General features: G+C 34.9%; 4 protein-coding genes across 24 annotated transcripts in view; 2 read left to right on the forward strand and 2 right to left on the reverse strand.

The window, feature by feature from the left end:
* Positions 1 to 18,010, reverse strand: part of LOC127871441 (coiled-coil domain-containing protein 74B-like) — a 187,249-nt gene that overhangs the window by 119,385 nt on the left and 49,854 nt on the right. The window lies entirely within an intron of this gene.
* Positions 1 to 18,010, forward strand: part of LOC127871440 (nucleoredoxin-like) — a 205,077-nt gene that overhangs the window by 89,764 nt on the left and 97,303 nt on the right. The gene's annotated exons all lie outside the window — the stretch shown is intronic.
* The window catches only part of LOC127871444 (synaptosomal-associated protein 29-like), a 153,279-nt gene that overhangs the window by 10,553 nt on the left and 124,716 nt on the right, over positions 1 to 18,010 (forward strand). For 2 of the 3 annotated variants that reach the window (XM_052414389.1, XM_052414390.1), the window contains exon 3: positions 1,524 to 6,499. In XM_052414389.1, coding sequence (XP_052270349.1) covers positions 1,524 to 1,687 — 164 coding nt within the window. In that variant the 3' untranslated portion in view covers positions 1,688 to 6,499. The remainder of the gene's footprint in view (positions 1 to 1,523; positions 6,500 to 18,010) is intronic. The other variant, XM_052414388.1, reaches the window with a different exon arrangement.
* The window catches only part of LOC127871437 (breakpoint cluster region protein-like), a 232,114-nt gene continuing 221,521 nt past the window's right edge, over positions 7,418 to 18,010 (reverse strand). For all 19 annotated transcript variants that reach the window (XM_052414367.1, XM_052414366.1, XM_052414365.1 and 16 more), the window contains one exon: positions 7,418 to 16,904. In XM_052414367.1, coding sequence (XP_052270327.1) covers positions 16,582 to 16,904 — 323 coding nt within the window. In that variant the 3' untranslated portion in view covers positions 7,418 to 16,581. The remainder of the gene's footprint in view (positions 16,905 to 18,010) is intronic.

An 18,010-nucleotide genomic window follows, 5' to 3' on the forward strand; every position in this document is an offset into this window, starting at 1 on the left:
CACATACTTGTCTTGCTTTAGACACATACTTGTCTTGCTTTAGACACATACTTGTCTTTCTGTAGACACATTCTTGTCTTACTTTAGACACATACATGTCTTGCTGTAGACACATACTTGTCTTGCTGTAGACACATATTTGTCTTTCTGTAGACACATTCTTGTCTTACTTTAGACACATACATGTCTTGCTGTAGACATATACTTGTCTTTCTGTAGACACACACTTGTCTTTCTGTAGACAAATACTTGTCTTTCTGTAGACAAATACTTGTCTTGCTGTAGACACATACTTGTCTTTCTGTAGACACATACTTGTCTTTCTGTAGACACATACTTGTCTTTCTGTAGACACATACTTATCTTGCTGTAGACACATTCTTGTCTTGCTTTAGACACATACTTGTCTTGCTGTAGACACATTCTTGTCTTGCTGTAGACACATACTTGTCTTTCTGTAGACACATACTTGTCTTGCTGTTGACACATACTTGTCTTTCTGTAGACACATAATTGTGTTGCGGTCCACACATACTTTTCTTGCTGTAGACACAAACTTGTCTGGCTGTAAACACATACATGTCTTTCTAGAGAGACACACACACTTGTCTTGTTGTAGACACAAACTTGTCTTGCTATAGACACATACCTTTCTTGCTGTAGACACATACTTGTCTTGCTGTAGACACAAACTTGTCTTTCTATAGACACATACCTTTCTTGCTGTAGACACAAACTTGTCTTGCTATAGACACATACCTTTCTTGCTGTAGACACATACTTGTCTTGCTGTACACACACACTTGTCTTGCTGTAGACACAAACTTGTCTTTCTATAGACACATACCTTTCTTGCTGTAGACACAAACTTGTCTTGCTATAGACACATACCTTTCTTGCTGTATACACAAATTTGTCTTGCTATAGACACATACCTTTCTTGCTGTAGACACAAACTTGTCTTGCTGTAGAAACACACTTGTCTTGCTGTAGACGCAAACTTGTCTTGCTATAGACACATACCTTTCTTGCTGTAGACACAAACTTGTCTTGCTGTAGAAACACACTTGTCTTGCTGTAGACGCAAACTTGTCTTGCTATAGACACATACCTTTCTTGCTGTAGACACATACTTGTCATGCTGTAGACACATACTTGTCCTGCTCTTTGTCTACAACATGTATTCACATGAAACCTAAATTATATGTATTCAGGGTCTTATGAAGTCATTGAAGCAAGCCCAGTAACTTTTACCAGCCCTTGAGCTCCCTTTTGTACTTAGTAAATTCAGATTGAAATTTGTCCTCAAATTGAAATTCCTGTTGAAGTTTGCATGCACCAAGTAAATACCTCTGAATCTGCAACAGATGATCAATGTGAACATCACACATGTGTTTGGGATCATCATGTGAGGTCACCCACCAAGGCCAATTAACTCTGATCTACTATGTTTCAGAATTGTGTCCCTTTTTGTAGTAAGAAAATTCTGGTTCATCAAGTTCTTATTACACATTTGATTGCAGATCTCATGTCAGAGGGAATGTCTCGTTTGAAAGGACTTGCTATTGGTCTTGGAGATGAAATTAAGACGCAAAATGAGCAGCTGGATCGGATCAATGTTCAGGTTGGCCGGGCGGACATAAAGATCACAGACCAGAACAGGCAGATGAGAGGCATTTTGAAATAGTCATACTTAAGTTAAAAAACAACACTGTATTAAAATTGTGAATGAGTTCCATTATTTCTGTCAAGCATATATTCAAAATCAATATACACATGTGTAATGAGGTAATTGTCTTTAACGTAACAATTCAGTTAAATGCTGAAACAGTTAAAAGTAATGTTTTAATTTATATCATAATTAAACATGTATTAGCCGCCCTGTGGGAAAACCTGGCATAGCTTGTGCAGTCTGCACAGGCTAATTATAGGGACAAAACTTTCCACATAGACTGGGTATATATATAGTAGAGAAATTGTTTACTCAAAAAATGCAATGAAAGCGTCAAGTGTTGTTCCTGATCAGCTCGTGATGACTGCACAATCATGCTGATCTGGGACTACACTGTGTGGACTGCACTATCATGCTGATCTGGGACTACACTGTGTGGACTGCACAATCATGCTGATCTGGGACTACACTGTGTGGACTGCACTATCATGCTGATCTGGGACTACACTGTGTGGACTGCACTATCATGCTGATCTGGGACTACACTGTGTGGACTGCACTATCATGCTGATCTGGGACTACACTGTGTGGACTGCACTATCATGCTGATCTGGGACTACACTGTGTGGACTGCACTATCATGCTGATCTGGGACTACACTGTGTGGACTGCACTATCATGCTGATCTGGGACTACACTGTGTGGACTGCACTATCATGCTGATCTGGGACTACACTGTGTGAACTGCACTATCATGCTGATCTGGGACTACACTGTGTGGACTGCACTATCATGCTGATCTGGGACTACACTGTGTGAACTGCACTATCATGCTGATCTGGGACTACACTGTGTGGACTGCACAATCATGCTGATCTGGGACTACACTGTGTGGACTGCACTATCATGCTGATCTGGGACTACACTGTGTGGACTGCACAATCATGCTGATCTGGGACTACACTGTGTGGACTGCACTATCATGCTGATCTGGGACTACACTGTGTGGACTGCACAATCATGCTGATCTGGGACTACACTGTGTGGACTGCACTATCATGCTGATCTGGGACTACACTTTACGCACATGAATTTAGTCTGCTTTTGCCAGAGTGTGGTGCATGTATACCATATGTTTTTTACATTTGATTAAATCATAAAAATACGTTTTGTTAATAATATTTTATATCTTTTTTATTAACAATTGTCTGCAACACTTAATTAAGCTATTTACAACATTAATTACAATGTATAGTCAACTTGGAAAATTGATGATGTAGAATAACAATATAATGACATGGATATACAAAGCGTCCACTGCTGTGGTCTACATAGTGTTCTGGCATAAAGTCAACATGGTGCAATGCCGCCATAATTTCATAAACATTTTTAACCAGGTTTTCCGAAGGAAAAAACTGGTTATTAGATTGGCGAATGCGGGCGGGTTGGCGGAACAAGCTTGTCCGGGCCATAACTATGTCGTTCATTGTCAGATTTTAATATCATTTGGCACATTTGTTCACCATCATTGGACGGTGTGTCGCGCGAAATAATTACGTCAATATCTCCAAGGTCAAGGTCACACTTTGAGTTCAAAGGTCAAAAATGGCCATAAATGAGCTTGTCCTGGCCATAACTATGTCATTCATTGTGAGATTTTAAAATCATTTGGCACATTTGTTCACCATCATGGGACGGTGTGTCGCACGAAAGAATCACGTCAATATCTCCAATGTCAAGGTCGCCACGACTAAAAATAGATTTTTTTTAAAAACAAACTTACAAAGGGGGTTAATTTTGTTTGTTCATTTCAAAAGTTCAGTTTGAGTTTTCTCCCTTTATCAGATTTTTTTTTCACAATGAAAACCTGGTTTTGTGACAATTTTGTCCCTTGTTTTTTAAATGGTGTGAATTTGTATTAGGTAATCTGTTGTGTGAGCAGGTTTTGGTAAATTGTTAAGTTTGTTTATAGTTTGTATGTGGGTCAGAATTACCGTTAAGATTTCAATATGATATATATGTCCATTTCACAAAGCTCTTTTTATTTCAAATGTATTGGTGTTTCAGTTCCGTGATGTGTTTCAGAGTTTCTGTTAATAGCTATTAATTTGAATGCAGGGCTTATCCTTGTATTACAGCCGAGATCAAGCATCAATTTTACTAATTAGTTCTATAGCCTTTATTTTTTGCTCACTTAATTGTGTTGTAGAATTAATGTTATTGAAGTTCTCTGTGTACTCTTTGTCCAGTTTTGAACTAAATATCTTCTCAATACTTGATGTATTTGTTGTAATTGTAATGTTCAAGCATATGAATTGTTTCAATTAGTTTCGCGTTGTTTATCAGCATTTGTGCTGTCTAACCAGGATGTTAGTATAAACTTGAGATCCTCAGGCTTAACTGTGTTTGTGATACTTATGTTTGCTTTGCATTCCTAGTCATTTGATATCATTATACCTCATCACCATTTGGTATCTTGATTATACATATACATGTATGTATCCTTCTTTTGTAGAGTTTCACCTGTTTTTATTTAATCAGCCTCCATTCCCACATTATTTTGGAATGTTCTGATAAATCTTGATGGATTTATCTTTATTTAGACAATTCTATATCTTAGATGTTATTTTTTGGATCAACACACTTGATTTTGAGGTTTTGCTTGGTAAACAAATAAATAGAAAATTGCTGCACATGCTGTATAAATGCACATTATTTTTTAATATTTAAACAGCATGTCAATGTTATTTTGTTTTTAAAGGGATAATTTTAATGACTTTTGGTAAAATTATTACAAAAAATTAAGTGTTTACTACCTAAATAATGACTGAACAAATAGTGTTGCTAGGGTGCCTTCTTAGAAGCAGCCTGTTACTAAGGAAATGTCCAATATTTAATTTGTTTGTCTTAATTTTGTTGGAAGGACATACAAAAATGTTATCAAAAAGCTCACATGTATTAAAATTGTTTTCATTCAGCTTAAAATACAATGTATCACTTTTACTTTTAAATGGCTGAATATACATAAACACAGAGATGATTTGTGGAACTAAACTGAACCCATAATATGTATTCTGTGAACACAGCATTGAATTTTGTAAATTGCAGATATATTGAATTATAACTTCAAGTCAAGTAATATTTCTTTATAAAGTCGGGTTTATAACACATTTTAACACAAGCTCTGAAGAGTTTTTAAAGCTGACTTATAAACTAAACATTCACATGATAACATCATAGCACATACAATTACATGTACATTACTTAAAGCACATTATTAAAATGTTAAGCATGACAAATTAACAATACATGGCAACACAAAATTGGATAGCACAATTGACTATCTAACCAATCAATTAATTAATTATTTAAATAATTAAACAATCATACAATCATCTAAGCAATCAGCTAAAATTGAAACTACTTAAGCACGGATATCTGTAGATACAGATTATTAGCAGCGTAATTATTATTATAGCAGAATAATATATAAAATAAACTATCTAAAGTTCTTAAGCTTGGATATTTAAATAGGTTACTTGATTGCTATACTCACAAATTATTGTATTATGTGAATTAGTGTATATATATACATTACTGAGAAATAAAACATAAACGACTTTTATGAATTGCCTTGCCTTCAAATTCTGCTGATTTTTGTTCAATACTTGAACACGAAATCAAGAAAAGACTTTCAGTACTACTATGGATATCATGTTCAAAAGGAGTCCAACAGAATAATATAATGGCATGCAAACCTTCATTGTCTCTGATGATAAAGAACAATTATACATTTTAAATTGTGAGCAATTGACAGGCGTTGATAATGTTGACACTTTTCACACAGCAGAGTAACATTTTTAATTAATTAAAAGACAGGTCTTTGCTACATGCGTATATGTGCGATATACAATGGCAATTGAAACCCTGAGAAACAAATGGTATTGTTACTCGTCAATGCATCCGGTAATTGGTTTCCGTGTAGCATACTGCGTGTTAATATTACTAATTATTTATTTACAAGACAAAAAATTGAATGAATATGTATTTGTTTATTAAACAACGAAAGTCGAATATTGCGAAACCACTATCACCATAAATGAGCGAAATCGCTCGCAATCGAATGAATCGATCTGCTTTCCTTCAACTACATAAAGGTCAGTCTGGCTGCACAGGTTCTGAGCGACTCTGTTGGTGAATATTAAAATGGCATGCGAAACTTTGCTGCGTCGGAGGTTAAAAGAACAGTTATACATTTTGAGTTGTTTGCACTTAACATGTCTTGATTATGTTGCTATTTCAAACAAAACGTGGTAACATTTTAATTCTATTAAAAGACCGGTCTTTTGTACATGCACATACGTGCGATAAACAACGTCAATTTAACCCTGGCGAAACAACCGGCAATTAATATTCATCAAAGGGTCCAATAATTGGGTCCCCGTTCGACATACTGCGTAATAATTAGACAAATTTATGATTGATTTTGAGATCAACTACGCAACAATTGAACGAATAGGTACTTGTTTATTTAACATAATATAATTTGAATCCGAAAAAACGTAACCCGCTCAATAAGCGAACTCCCTCGCAATCGATATCGTGTAGCCACATTATCGCTACACAGGGACCAATCAATCGAGATTATCAAATCTCGCGCACCGGTTTATTTGCGTGCTGTATCGGGATATCGCGAGGATGCGCAGCCCTTTGTTTGTATAGGTCCCTGATTTGCAATAACTTTTGCAATATTGAAGATAGCAACTTCATTTTTGGCATGCATGTGTATCTCATGGAGCTGCACATTTTGATTAGTGAAAAGTCAAGGTCATCCTTCAAGGTCAAAGGTCAAATATATGTGTCAATATCGCTCATTTAATGTACACTTTTAGAAGATAGCAACTTGATATTTGGCATGCATGTGTATCTCATGGAGCAGCACATTTTGAGAGGTGAAAGGTCAAGGTCATCTTTCAAGGTCAAAGGTCAAATATATGGGGACATAGTGTTTCACAAACACATCGCTTGTTGAATATGTTCTAATTCACCAGTGTCTTTTGGATTTGTATGATATTCATTACACTCAAATGTTTATTACATTCAATATGAGGTGAATGCAATAATGCACCAATCTTGTGGTTCATTGCCATTATACAGGTTTTTAACAAAATTAAAAGTAATGAAAATTACAATGGGGGAGGGCTTGCAGGTGATTAGTTTCAAACAGGTGGTCTCCTGTCAATAACTTGAGTTTGATTTACCAATAATTATAAAACTTTTGATAAAGCAATCATGCATGGAGACCAGCCTTGAGATTGTATTTGGGACTGGTTTATAAGGTCAAGGTCACCTTGACAAAGAAAAATGGTTTCCACTAAATAACTTGAGTTTTGATGGAGGTAATTCACTGAAATTGCGTGTGTGTTACGTTACAGGCAGACCTAATTTGGGATTTCACAATCATTTATCTTCTTTAGTAAAACCTTGTCATGTTTCTTGTTGTTCTTAAAAGTATGTTATGCTTGTTATTGTACATGTATATGTTGACTACGTATAGAGTAAAATGAAATTGAATTTATCTTGTTTTCATCCAAAAAGTGTTTTCACAAATCACCCGTATGGGAATATCAAAAGTCAAGGTCACTTATTTATATTGAGGATAGGCATCAAACTGCTTGTCTATACAGTAACATCATTTCAAATATGGGCAAACTAAGCTTGACTGGGCATAATGCAACTTCATCATTCAGGAAGAAATTTATTTAACAATACCTCGCCACAAATGATCACAGTGGGGAGTTTGCATGCTGCATGTGTTGCACATAATCTTTAGATTGATAACAAATTTTAAATAATCATTGGACATTTACAGGCCTTTCAAAGTTAACAACAAAAACAGAAAACTATTCATGTACATATTTCTGTATTTCAATAATAATAATGTATGTTAACAGTAACAAAAGTTTTAGAATTACACAGCGCCATACTAGCAACGATAGATGAATAGTTTTCAGACTTGCAATTGAATAAACTATTCAGACCAGAAGTGATATAGTTAAAATTCAACAAAACAACATAACTCGGGTTCCATTAACAGCATCCAATAAAATGTCTCAGGGATTTCAACTGAAGCAGATTCCAGCTGCTCCTGCACATTCTCCGCCTTGCATCATCTTGATTCAAATGTTATCAGAAAGCTGAAGCAATCATACATGTTAAATAATAACAAAATGAGTTAAATCGCAAAGGGTTTGACTAAAATCTATACTTAGCCATATTTGACTAAAATCTATACTTAGCAATATTTGACTAAAATCTATACTTAGCAATATTTGACTAAAATCTATACTTAGCAATATTTGACTAAAATCTATACTTAGCAATATTTGACTAAAATCTATACTTAGCAATATTTGACTAAAATCTATACTTAGCAATATTTGCAGAGAATTAAACAAAATAAGCCTTCGCTTCAATATTTGAAGTCCTTAAATTTTTCTCAGAATCATCTATTGAGTCATTTTTTTGGTTTAAACAGAACTTTATTATATTAACAAAACAAACAATGTCATACCAAGAGGTGATATAGTTTAAAAACAAAAAGCAACAACAAACAAGAGGGCCTTAAAGCTCTAGGTTTCTAACCTGAGATATCTAGGAAAAAAATTATTTGTGCAGAATTTGGTGTTTTTCTAGGTTTTTACTATGTATGACAAAATTAATATTTGATTTGGTTACAGTAATTAGCAAATACAATTGTGCTCAATCAATATATATTACGGGTTTTTTTTTTTTAAAGAAATCGCAAGATTGGGGTATATCATAATCCTCAGGGAAATTAACTAACATAGGAGCAGACCAGCACATGACGTCACGTGCACACACCAAACATGGAACCCCGTACCCTTGGGGTTCCAGAGAATACGATTTTTAGAGTTATTTACAATGCAAGTCTATATAAATCATGAGACCCCTGCGGTGCGGTTAGTTTGACCCCACAGGCATGTTTTGAAAAAACTTGTACGAGAAAATAAATAATTAACATACCAAATATTGAAACCCTGACCCTACAGTATCAGAGATTTTTTAAAATAATTTTCGATATAAATCTATGTATCATTTGGCCCCTGAGGTGTGACCAGTTTTGAAAACAGCGACATGATTTGAACACACTTCACAGGACCAAAGAGGCCAATTAATAAATTTCTGGGCCTCACGGTTTCAAAGAAGTATTTTTACTATATAAATGAATGGAAAAAAACTTGGTTGAGAAACACCATATGCTGTTATATGCCAAATACCAAACTTGTCATCGCGGTTACAGAATTGATTTCATATTCATATAAGGAAAACAAATTGCCCCCAAGGCAGGGTAATTTTTTTTACACCACAGGAATTATTGGAACAAAAGTCACCTTCATCAACACAACTGGACAACACAGTATCGTAAAAGCTCCCCATAAGCAGAAGAGCTAAAGGCGTAATTTACAAATATAAATTGCGAGTGCTTATGACTTCATGATTAACACAACAAGCGTCATACATAATAAATTATAATATTTACTCATATCTTAAAAAAAATGGGGGCATGGATGTATGACAAAAAACAGGCTACTGCCCTATCATTTTGTAATGTATCAGACTTGATTCGACCCATCTCTGCAAGCCTGGCTGTTATTTTATTCAAAACCTAGTCTGCTATATAACAAAAAACTAATGTGGTAACCTGCCATTTACCTATATCACACTGACAGTCTTTCACCTTTTTTATTGACCTTTTATCGACACATTTCCTCCTGTATCATGCACTATACCCCCTAGGCCAACTAACACAAGTCCTTGGGGGTTATGGCAATACATGTATTGGAGAGAATTCCCTAGCACGTGATACAAATGTACACACAAACTCATTGTCCTATCAATAGTATTAGCTGGACCATTGGATGTGGGCTCCTTCATATATATATCACTTTCATATTCTAAACAAGATTATTGCCAAAAGTTATAAATTTATTATAAATTATTTGCCATCAATGACTTATTTAACAAGAGCTTGTTACAGTAGTCGAGATGTGTTTGCTTGTATGACAACATTTGTTTTAGAAAGTAGAATAATATTTGTAAAAACAAATAAAGGGAGATAATTCATTATGCTCCGAAAAAAAAATACTTTGAAATTAAATAAAGGGAGATAATTCAAACACTAAGGTAGATAGAGTAATGGTTCTTAGTCACTGCACTTCTCCTACTTGCCATCTGTTTATATTTTAAGTTTCAAGTAAATCCCATCAGTAGATTTAGAGTTATGCTCCGAACAAAAATTTACTTTAAAATTATATAAAAGGGGAGATAATTCAGAAAGTAAGGTAGATAGAGTTGTGGTTCTTGGTCACTGCACTTCTCCTAGTTGCCATCTGTTTATATTTCAAGTTTCAAGTAAATCCCTTTTGTTTATTTAGAGCTATGCTCCGGACAAAAATTTACTTTAAAGTTATATAAAAGGGGAGATATTTAAAAAACTAAGGTAGATAGAGTTATGGTTCTTGGTCACTGCACTTCTCCTAGTTGCCATCTGTTTATATTCTAAGTTTAGAGTAAATCCATTGAATAGATTTGGAGTTATGCTCCGGACAAAGTTTCGGCCGGACAGACGGACAGGACCAATAACTATATCCCCTCCGATTTTTGTTATGCCCACCTTCGAAGAAGAGGGGGTATATTGCTTTGCTCATGTCGGTCTGTCGGTCAGTCTGTCTGTCGGTCGGTCGGTCCGTCCACCAAGTGGTTGTCAGACGATAACTCAAGAACGCTTAGGCCTAGGATCATGAAACTTCATAGGTACATTGATCATGACTCGCAGATGACCCCTATTGATTTTCAGGTCACTAGGTCCAAGGTCAAGGTCACGGTGACCCGAAATAGTAAAATGGTTTCCGGATGATAATTCAAGAACCCTTATGCCTAGGATCATGAAACTTGATAGGTAGATTGATCATGACTAGCAGATGACCCCTATTGATTTTCAGGTCACTAGGTCAAAGGTCAAGGTCATGGCGACCCGAAATAGTAAAATGGTTTCCGGATGATAACTCAAGAACGCTTATGCCTAGGATCATGAAACTTGATAGGTACATTGATCATGACTGGCAGATGACCCCTAGAGATTTTCAGGTCACTAGATCAAAGGTCAAGGTCACAGTGACCTGAAATAGTAAAATGGTTTCCTGATGATAACTCAGGAAAGCTTATGGCTAGGATCATGAAACTTCATAGGTACATTGATCATGACTCGCAGATGACCCCTATTGATTTTCAGGTCACTAGGTCAAGGTCACAGTGACAAAAAACATATTTACAAAATGGCTGTCACTACAACTTAGAGCCCATATGGGGGGCATGCATGTTTTACAAACAGCCCTTGTTTCAGCGGGGATAAAATAAAATAAAAATTAACAAACAATATATGTAATAAACATGACATTATCTGATACCACATGTTTTCCAGCATTCCTGTTTATATGAAAACCATGATAGTACACATTATGTATGAAATTTTATGATTCTGTAATAAAAAATCACGAATGGGCACATTAAACATGCAACGTCACATGTGTGATAAATTTCCATGATAAATTTTACAAAATAAATTACATATACATGTACAACTATTATTGGTTTAACATTTCAGCATTACTTAATCACAGCAATGTGCTACGGCAATTATGTAAGAACATGTGAACATTTTCTATCTGTTTCAAAAGACCTGATAGCTAGAAAATTGCATAAAAATTTTAGAGGTACTATTTAAGCAATTTGTCACCATTTTACCAGAACTTTACTAAAGTCATAAGCAATTCATGAAAAGAAGGCAAACAATAGGATCTGAATAAACAGTCTTCATCAACTGAAGAACGTGCAGGTTTGGGGCAGGTTTTAAAAAGAAAATTTCTATTCTTGTATGCTAATGTTAAATAAATATTTAATGCATGAAAAAGCTTCATAAAAGCTGGATTATTATTATTTTTTAAATAATTGTAAAACCATTATACAATCTATAAAGGAGACATGAAAATAACAGAAGAAATACAAAACTGACTGCATTCAAAACATATAAAAGTCCCGGTCCACCAACATTATAACACATTTATTTATGGTAGTTGTTTCTTAAAGACATGTTATCTATTTATTTTCTTTACACACAAAAGCTTATGATGCAACTGTTCACTAAATATACACACATTGCCAACATAGTGTACCATGAGTCATACATTATATTTGTAAGAAGAACTTTCACGCATAAACTTATATTAATGTAGTTCACAGATACGCTCATAGTTTTTACAAATGGAACACTGTTGTAGTGAAATAAACTTTAATTTAATGCATAAGAATAGATTTCACAGCTTTAAGAATTATTATTATCTTTGGTAGACAGAGATTTTTAAGACAGAAATATGTAATTTTGTGATTCATAAACAGACATAACATTTAAAGAAATGTTCAGTTTATTTTTCAAAGTTGTCTATGCATAATTACCGGGTATATGTCAATTTAATACAAGTCAACGTTGTGTACAAATAATGGTTTTGAACACTAGATGTACTTTGAACACAATTAGTTTATATCACAAAATAAAGTACAAGACAACAATAACTACACTATCAACTAGTCAAACAAAAACATGGCAGCTTTAATAAGCAAATTACCCACGATGCACTTTCAGCAATAAGAAATATGTTACTAGTAACACAGGGGCGTAAGTAATGGGGAGGCGGCCGCCTCCCCAATATTTCGGCTTGTAGTCGTTATATAAATAAAACGTAAAATACCCCAAAATTGCAGCCACAAAACCAGTATTTTTGTAATCACGCGCCGTCAGTGCAGAAGCCATGTGTCCCCTCTCCGTCTGCTCCGAGGTTTCCAATAATGATGTGTCAATATCCCTTGTTAGGTGTCATAAACCAGGGGCCCAGGTAAATGTCATTGCGTTGTTTTATTGTTCTTTTCCGTGATTGCACTTTCGGTGTATTGATTAGGGACAGGCTATTCTTTTCATTTTAATTGATCGCTTTAATTCAAAGGTAACTGCCACTTAAAACAATTTTGAGTAAATATACAAGTGAAAAACATTAATTTGATTGAAAATATTTTTGTTCTCTAAGTATAACAGTTATTATTTGATTAGAAATCATTGAAACAATATCATATATGTTATTGTTTAATGTTCAAAATGAGTATTTCTAATCAGTTCTAGGGACTTTGAAAATGAATTATGCCTTAATTTTTGTTTATTTAACTAAATTTAATATTATTTATTCATCCTGGTTCAGTATTTTAATAGTGCTTGAAATGTGGATATATTCTTTATTAATCATGTCATATTGTATTGGTTGTTGTGTATTTTTATGTGGTTATTTATTACAGTCTTCGCATGTCCGGTTTTAAACATGTCCATCAGTAATAAAATATATGTGTTGTGAATGTAATGCTGATGAAATTATTCCTCATATCACTTGTTAAACTCCGTCATTAAAATACATAAACATTTACTTCATTTTATGTTTAATTAGCATGGGTTTTTGGAAAGACAAAAATAACTGTTGAGATTTTTGGGTCATTGGCGATGGCATTGGACAACCTGATTTCATGACAAACTGAGAGTGAGACAAAAAACTAGTATTTATATCAACATGAAAGTTCCCCAAAAACTATCCATATTAATTGTAATTGTAAAATTTTTCGGAACCACGGGAGAGGACAACCCTCTTAAAAGAACCCCTTTATGTTCCCAGTACAGGAACTGGACCGCCTCCCCAATGTTTGATGGTTATCTATGCCCCTGTAACATTCTTGCAGAACAAAAGAAATGGACTGATGACTGACGATGACAAAACATCCAATACAACACACACAAAATATTTCTTTCTTAATTATTTAGTTTTACCGATTAAAATTGCCCTGTTACGTAAAAGTTTGTTATAAACAACACATGCATAAATTACAATAATCATTTTCATACATTTCATAATGCATACAATTAAATCTGGTTTGAAAATAGCAAGAGCCTAAACATTTCACTCTAATTTGTACAAAAACAAAACATACAGTAGTGACAGTACAGCCTTTGATTGTACAATTCCCTTATACATTAGTTAACAGCACAAAAGTTACAATAAAAATGTTCACAAATGCAACGTTTGTGTAAAGAAATGCTTCGCAAACAAAAGGGCAATCACCTGTAGACAAAACTGAACCACTCTGAGCAGCTTTTGTGGTGTTTCCATAACCATTTTGACAAGAGATTGTCACAGTAGTGCCAAATCCGCGCCGAAATGTGTTTGCTTGTATGACAACATTTGTTTTAGAGAGTAGAATAATATTTGTAAAAACAAATAAAGGGAGAGAATTCATTATGCTCCGGACAAAAATTTACTTTGAAATTAAATAAAGGGATATAATTCAAACACTAAGGTAGATAGAGTTATGGTTCTTAGTCACTGCACTTCTCCTACTTGCCATCTGTTTAAGTTTGAAGTTTCAAGTAAATCCCTTCGGTAGATTTAGAGTTATGCTCCGGACAAAAATTTACTTTAAAATTATATAAAAGGGGAGATAATTCAAAAACTAAGGTAGAAAGAGTTATGGTCTTGGTCACTGCACTTCTCCTAGTTGCCATATGTTTATATTTCAAGTAAATCCCTTTAGTACATTTAGAGTTATGCTCCAGACAAAATTTACTTTAAAGTTATATAAAAGGGGAGATAATTAAAAAACTAAGGTAGATAGAGTTATGGTTCTTAGTCACTGCACTTTTCCTACTTGCCATCTCTTTATATTTCAAGTTTCAAGTAAATCCCTTCAGTATATTTAGAGTTATGCTCCGGACAAAAATTTACTTTAAAGTTATATAAAAGGGGAGATAATGCAAAAACTAAGGTAGATAGAGTTGTGGTTCTTGGTCACTGCACTTCTCCTAGTTGCAATCTGTTTATATTTCAAGTTTCAAGTAAATCCCTTTAGTATATTTAGAGTTAAGCTCCGGACAAAAATTTACTTTAAAGTTAAATAAAAGGGGAGATAATTCAAAAACTAAGGTAGATAGAGTTATGGTTCTTGGTCACTGCACTTCTCCTAGTTGCCATCTGTTTATATTCTAAGTTTAGAGTAAATCCAGTGAAAAGATTTGGAGTTACTCTCCGGACAAAGTTTCGGACGGACAGACGGACGGACAGACAGATAGGACCAATTACTATATCCCCACGAATTTTTTTCGGCAGAGATAAAAACCAGCTAAGGTATCACAAGAAAAAATATTTTGGGCAGTCATGTTTGTTTTTTTATAAAACCAGGGGGATGCCAATCTCTAGCATCCTGGCAGAAATGTTTGATGTTTAATAAATCCGGATGATGCCCATTTAGAAGCCAGGTATATGATTAAAACAATCTTGGCAGATGACCATCATATTATGTTATGTAACAAATGCCAAACATCTGTAAAAGGAAAGGAAAGTTTAAGTTAATCAAGTTACCACAGACTCGAGGACAATTTTAACCCAAGCGGCATGATTTGAACAAGCCTGGTAGAGGACGACTGTATGATGTTAAGTAGAAATTAACCCTTTCCCACTCAGAAACAATGTGAAAATTGCTATGTGCAAACAGCATAAAACCAGAAAAGCCTGCGAGTAACTCGCAGTCTGTTCAGGTTGTATGCTGTTTGCTGCTCATCAGTATCTTAGGGTTGGAAATGAAGCCTTTAAAATTTAAATCTAGTAAGAAAGTTCTATAATTAAATTTTACTTTTTAAGGGACTACAAATGCATAAAAATACGTATCTTAAAGTGTTAAAGTGTTAACAAACTTCTCTGCCTGGCAGTTAAATTATTAAGACTGAATATCAGTAGACCTATATAATGTCAAACGTAATCCGTGCACAAATTCTGCGTCTGTTTTTATAATCTAGATAAATGCACGTACTACACAAAAGGAAACTGATATCTTTTCAGCGTGAATTACATAATTTGCTGTGGACTGGAATTGTACGGCCATGATTGCAATTGAATAAGACTAATTGGAAATCAGATATGACAGTTCATACACTTGCTTACGGTCATCGTCCCACAAATCCGCTATTCATGAAAATGTACATGTTGGCATAAAATAAAAAGTGCCAGATACCACCACTTTATTATCATGGATTAGTTCATCGAAATGTGATAAACAGGGCAAACCTCATGCAAGACCCCTCTCTCCACTGCAATTTATCCCAGATTTTTTTTTGAAAATTCAATGAAAAAAAAACAACAACTAAATTTAATGATGTTGAAAATAAAACGTTTCACAGTATTCAACTATCAAAAGAACATTTATTATCTGGTCTTTAAAATAGCACATCAGAAAGACTATATAAAAACTATATAAATACTATATAAAAACTATATAAATGATGATTGAACAGATGCTTGGTCATACCAAGCTATCCTCGGCAAACATGATCATGATCATTATGTTGTTAGTCAACATACAGAAGAACTGATTGGTCCATATTATAATGCTCTCAAAAGATCAAGAAAAATGCTGACAGCAATGCGATACAATTCTAATTCAATTTCTAACAGTGATTCCCTTATGATTTTCCATTTCCAAGTATACCCATTGAATTTATCATATTGGTAATATTGTAAAAAAACTAACATATAATTATACAACATCTAACTCTCATCAAATTGTACAAAGAATGTATTTTCACTTACTGTCGTCAAAAACATCAGCACCTCAAACTATTTAAAAGAAACATGGTGACTTGTAGGTGCAAATTAATTAAAATAAACTTTCAGCACAAAGAACTGAACAGTTTACAGAACTGTTTACCTTATACAGACATACAAAACCCCAAAATTAAAGGCTCCTCAAGATGCCGACCTGCGTAAGTTCTTTCCGCTATTTGCCAACTTGAGAAAGTAGTAAATGATCTCCGTCTGCATCCCAGCGTCCTTAGCAGCTCGTGCCATCTGCACCATCGGGTCGATGTCCGTTTCCTTGACAGCAGGGTGCATTAGAGTGGGGCCAAATATCGTGGCCAGGTTGCTAAGTGACATCTTGTTTTCTGCACTCCGCTTTGCCACGCGTACCAGGTGCTCCAGCATGCAGACTATCGTGTAGTAGTTGGCGTCTGGCAGCCCATGAAGCAGCTCCAGCATGCACTTCTCCTTCGTCTCCTCGTTCTGAAGCTCTGGAAGACAAAATGATAAATTTTCACTATGCCCAGTTTTCAACATCAAGAATTTCTGATAGCACAAAATATGTTATCACCATGCCAACATAACCTAAATACATAAATTTGTTATTGTCATAATGTTAAATTTGGTTACCAAGGAAAAATAATAATTTTGAGCGCTGGTTATACAGCAATAATACAACTTTCTAGAAACAGTGTGCATTCAAAAACAACTAGAGCTTTGTCACAGTCGTGACGAATACCCCCACATGCCGCATTGACACAGAATATTTTGCATGTTGTCTTCACATAAAACAGCAGACACCATGCTCAATGTTTAAAACTCACTAAGTGACCCTGTGACCTAGTTTTTTACCAATCATGGCCCATGTTCGAACTTTACCTACACATCATCTAGATACAACTTCTAACCAAGTGTGGTGAAGCTCAGATGAACTAGTGACCTCAAAATCAATAGGGGTCATCTGCGAGTCATGATCAATGTATCTATGAAGTTTCATGATCGTAGCCATTAGCGTTCTTGAGTTATCATCCGGAAACCATTTTACTATTTCAGGTCACAGTGACATTGACCTTTGATATAGTGACCTGAAAATCTATAGGGGTCAACTGCGAGTCATGATCAATCTACCTATCAAGTTTCATGATCCTAGGCATAAGCGTTATTGAGTTATCATCTGGACACCATTTTACTATTTCGGGTCACCTTGACCTTGACCTTTGACCTAGTGACCTGACAGTCAATAGAGGTCATCTGCCAGCCATTATCAATCTACCTACGAAGTTTCATGATCCTAGGCATAAGCGTTCTTAAGTTATCATCCGGAAAACATTTTACTATTTCGGGTCACTGTGACCTTGACCTTTGACCTAGTGACCTGAAAATCTATAGGGGTCATCTGTGAGTCATGATCAATCTACCTATCAAGTTTCATGATCCTAGGCATAAGCGTTCTTGAGTTATCATCCTGAAACCATTTTACTATTTCGGGTCACTGTGACCTTTGACCTAGTGATCTGAAAATCAATAGGGGTCATCTGTGAGTCATGATCAATCTACCTATCAAGTTTCATGATCCTAGGCATAAGCGTTCTTGAGT

This window comes from Dreissena polymorpha, chromosome 3, assembly GCF_020536995.1.
Source record: "Dreissena polymorpha isolate Duluth1 chromosome 3, UMN_Dpol_1.0, whole genome shotgun sequence".
In the NCBI taxonomy this organism is placed as follows: Eukaryota; Metazoa; Mollusca; class Bivalvia; order Myida; family Dreissenidae; genus Dreissena; species Dreissena polymorpha.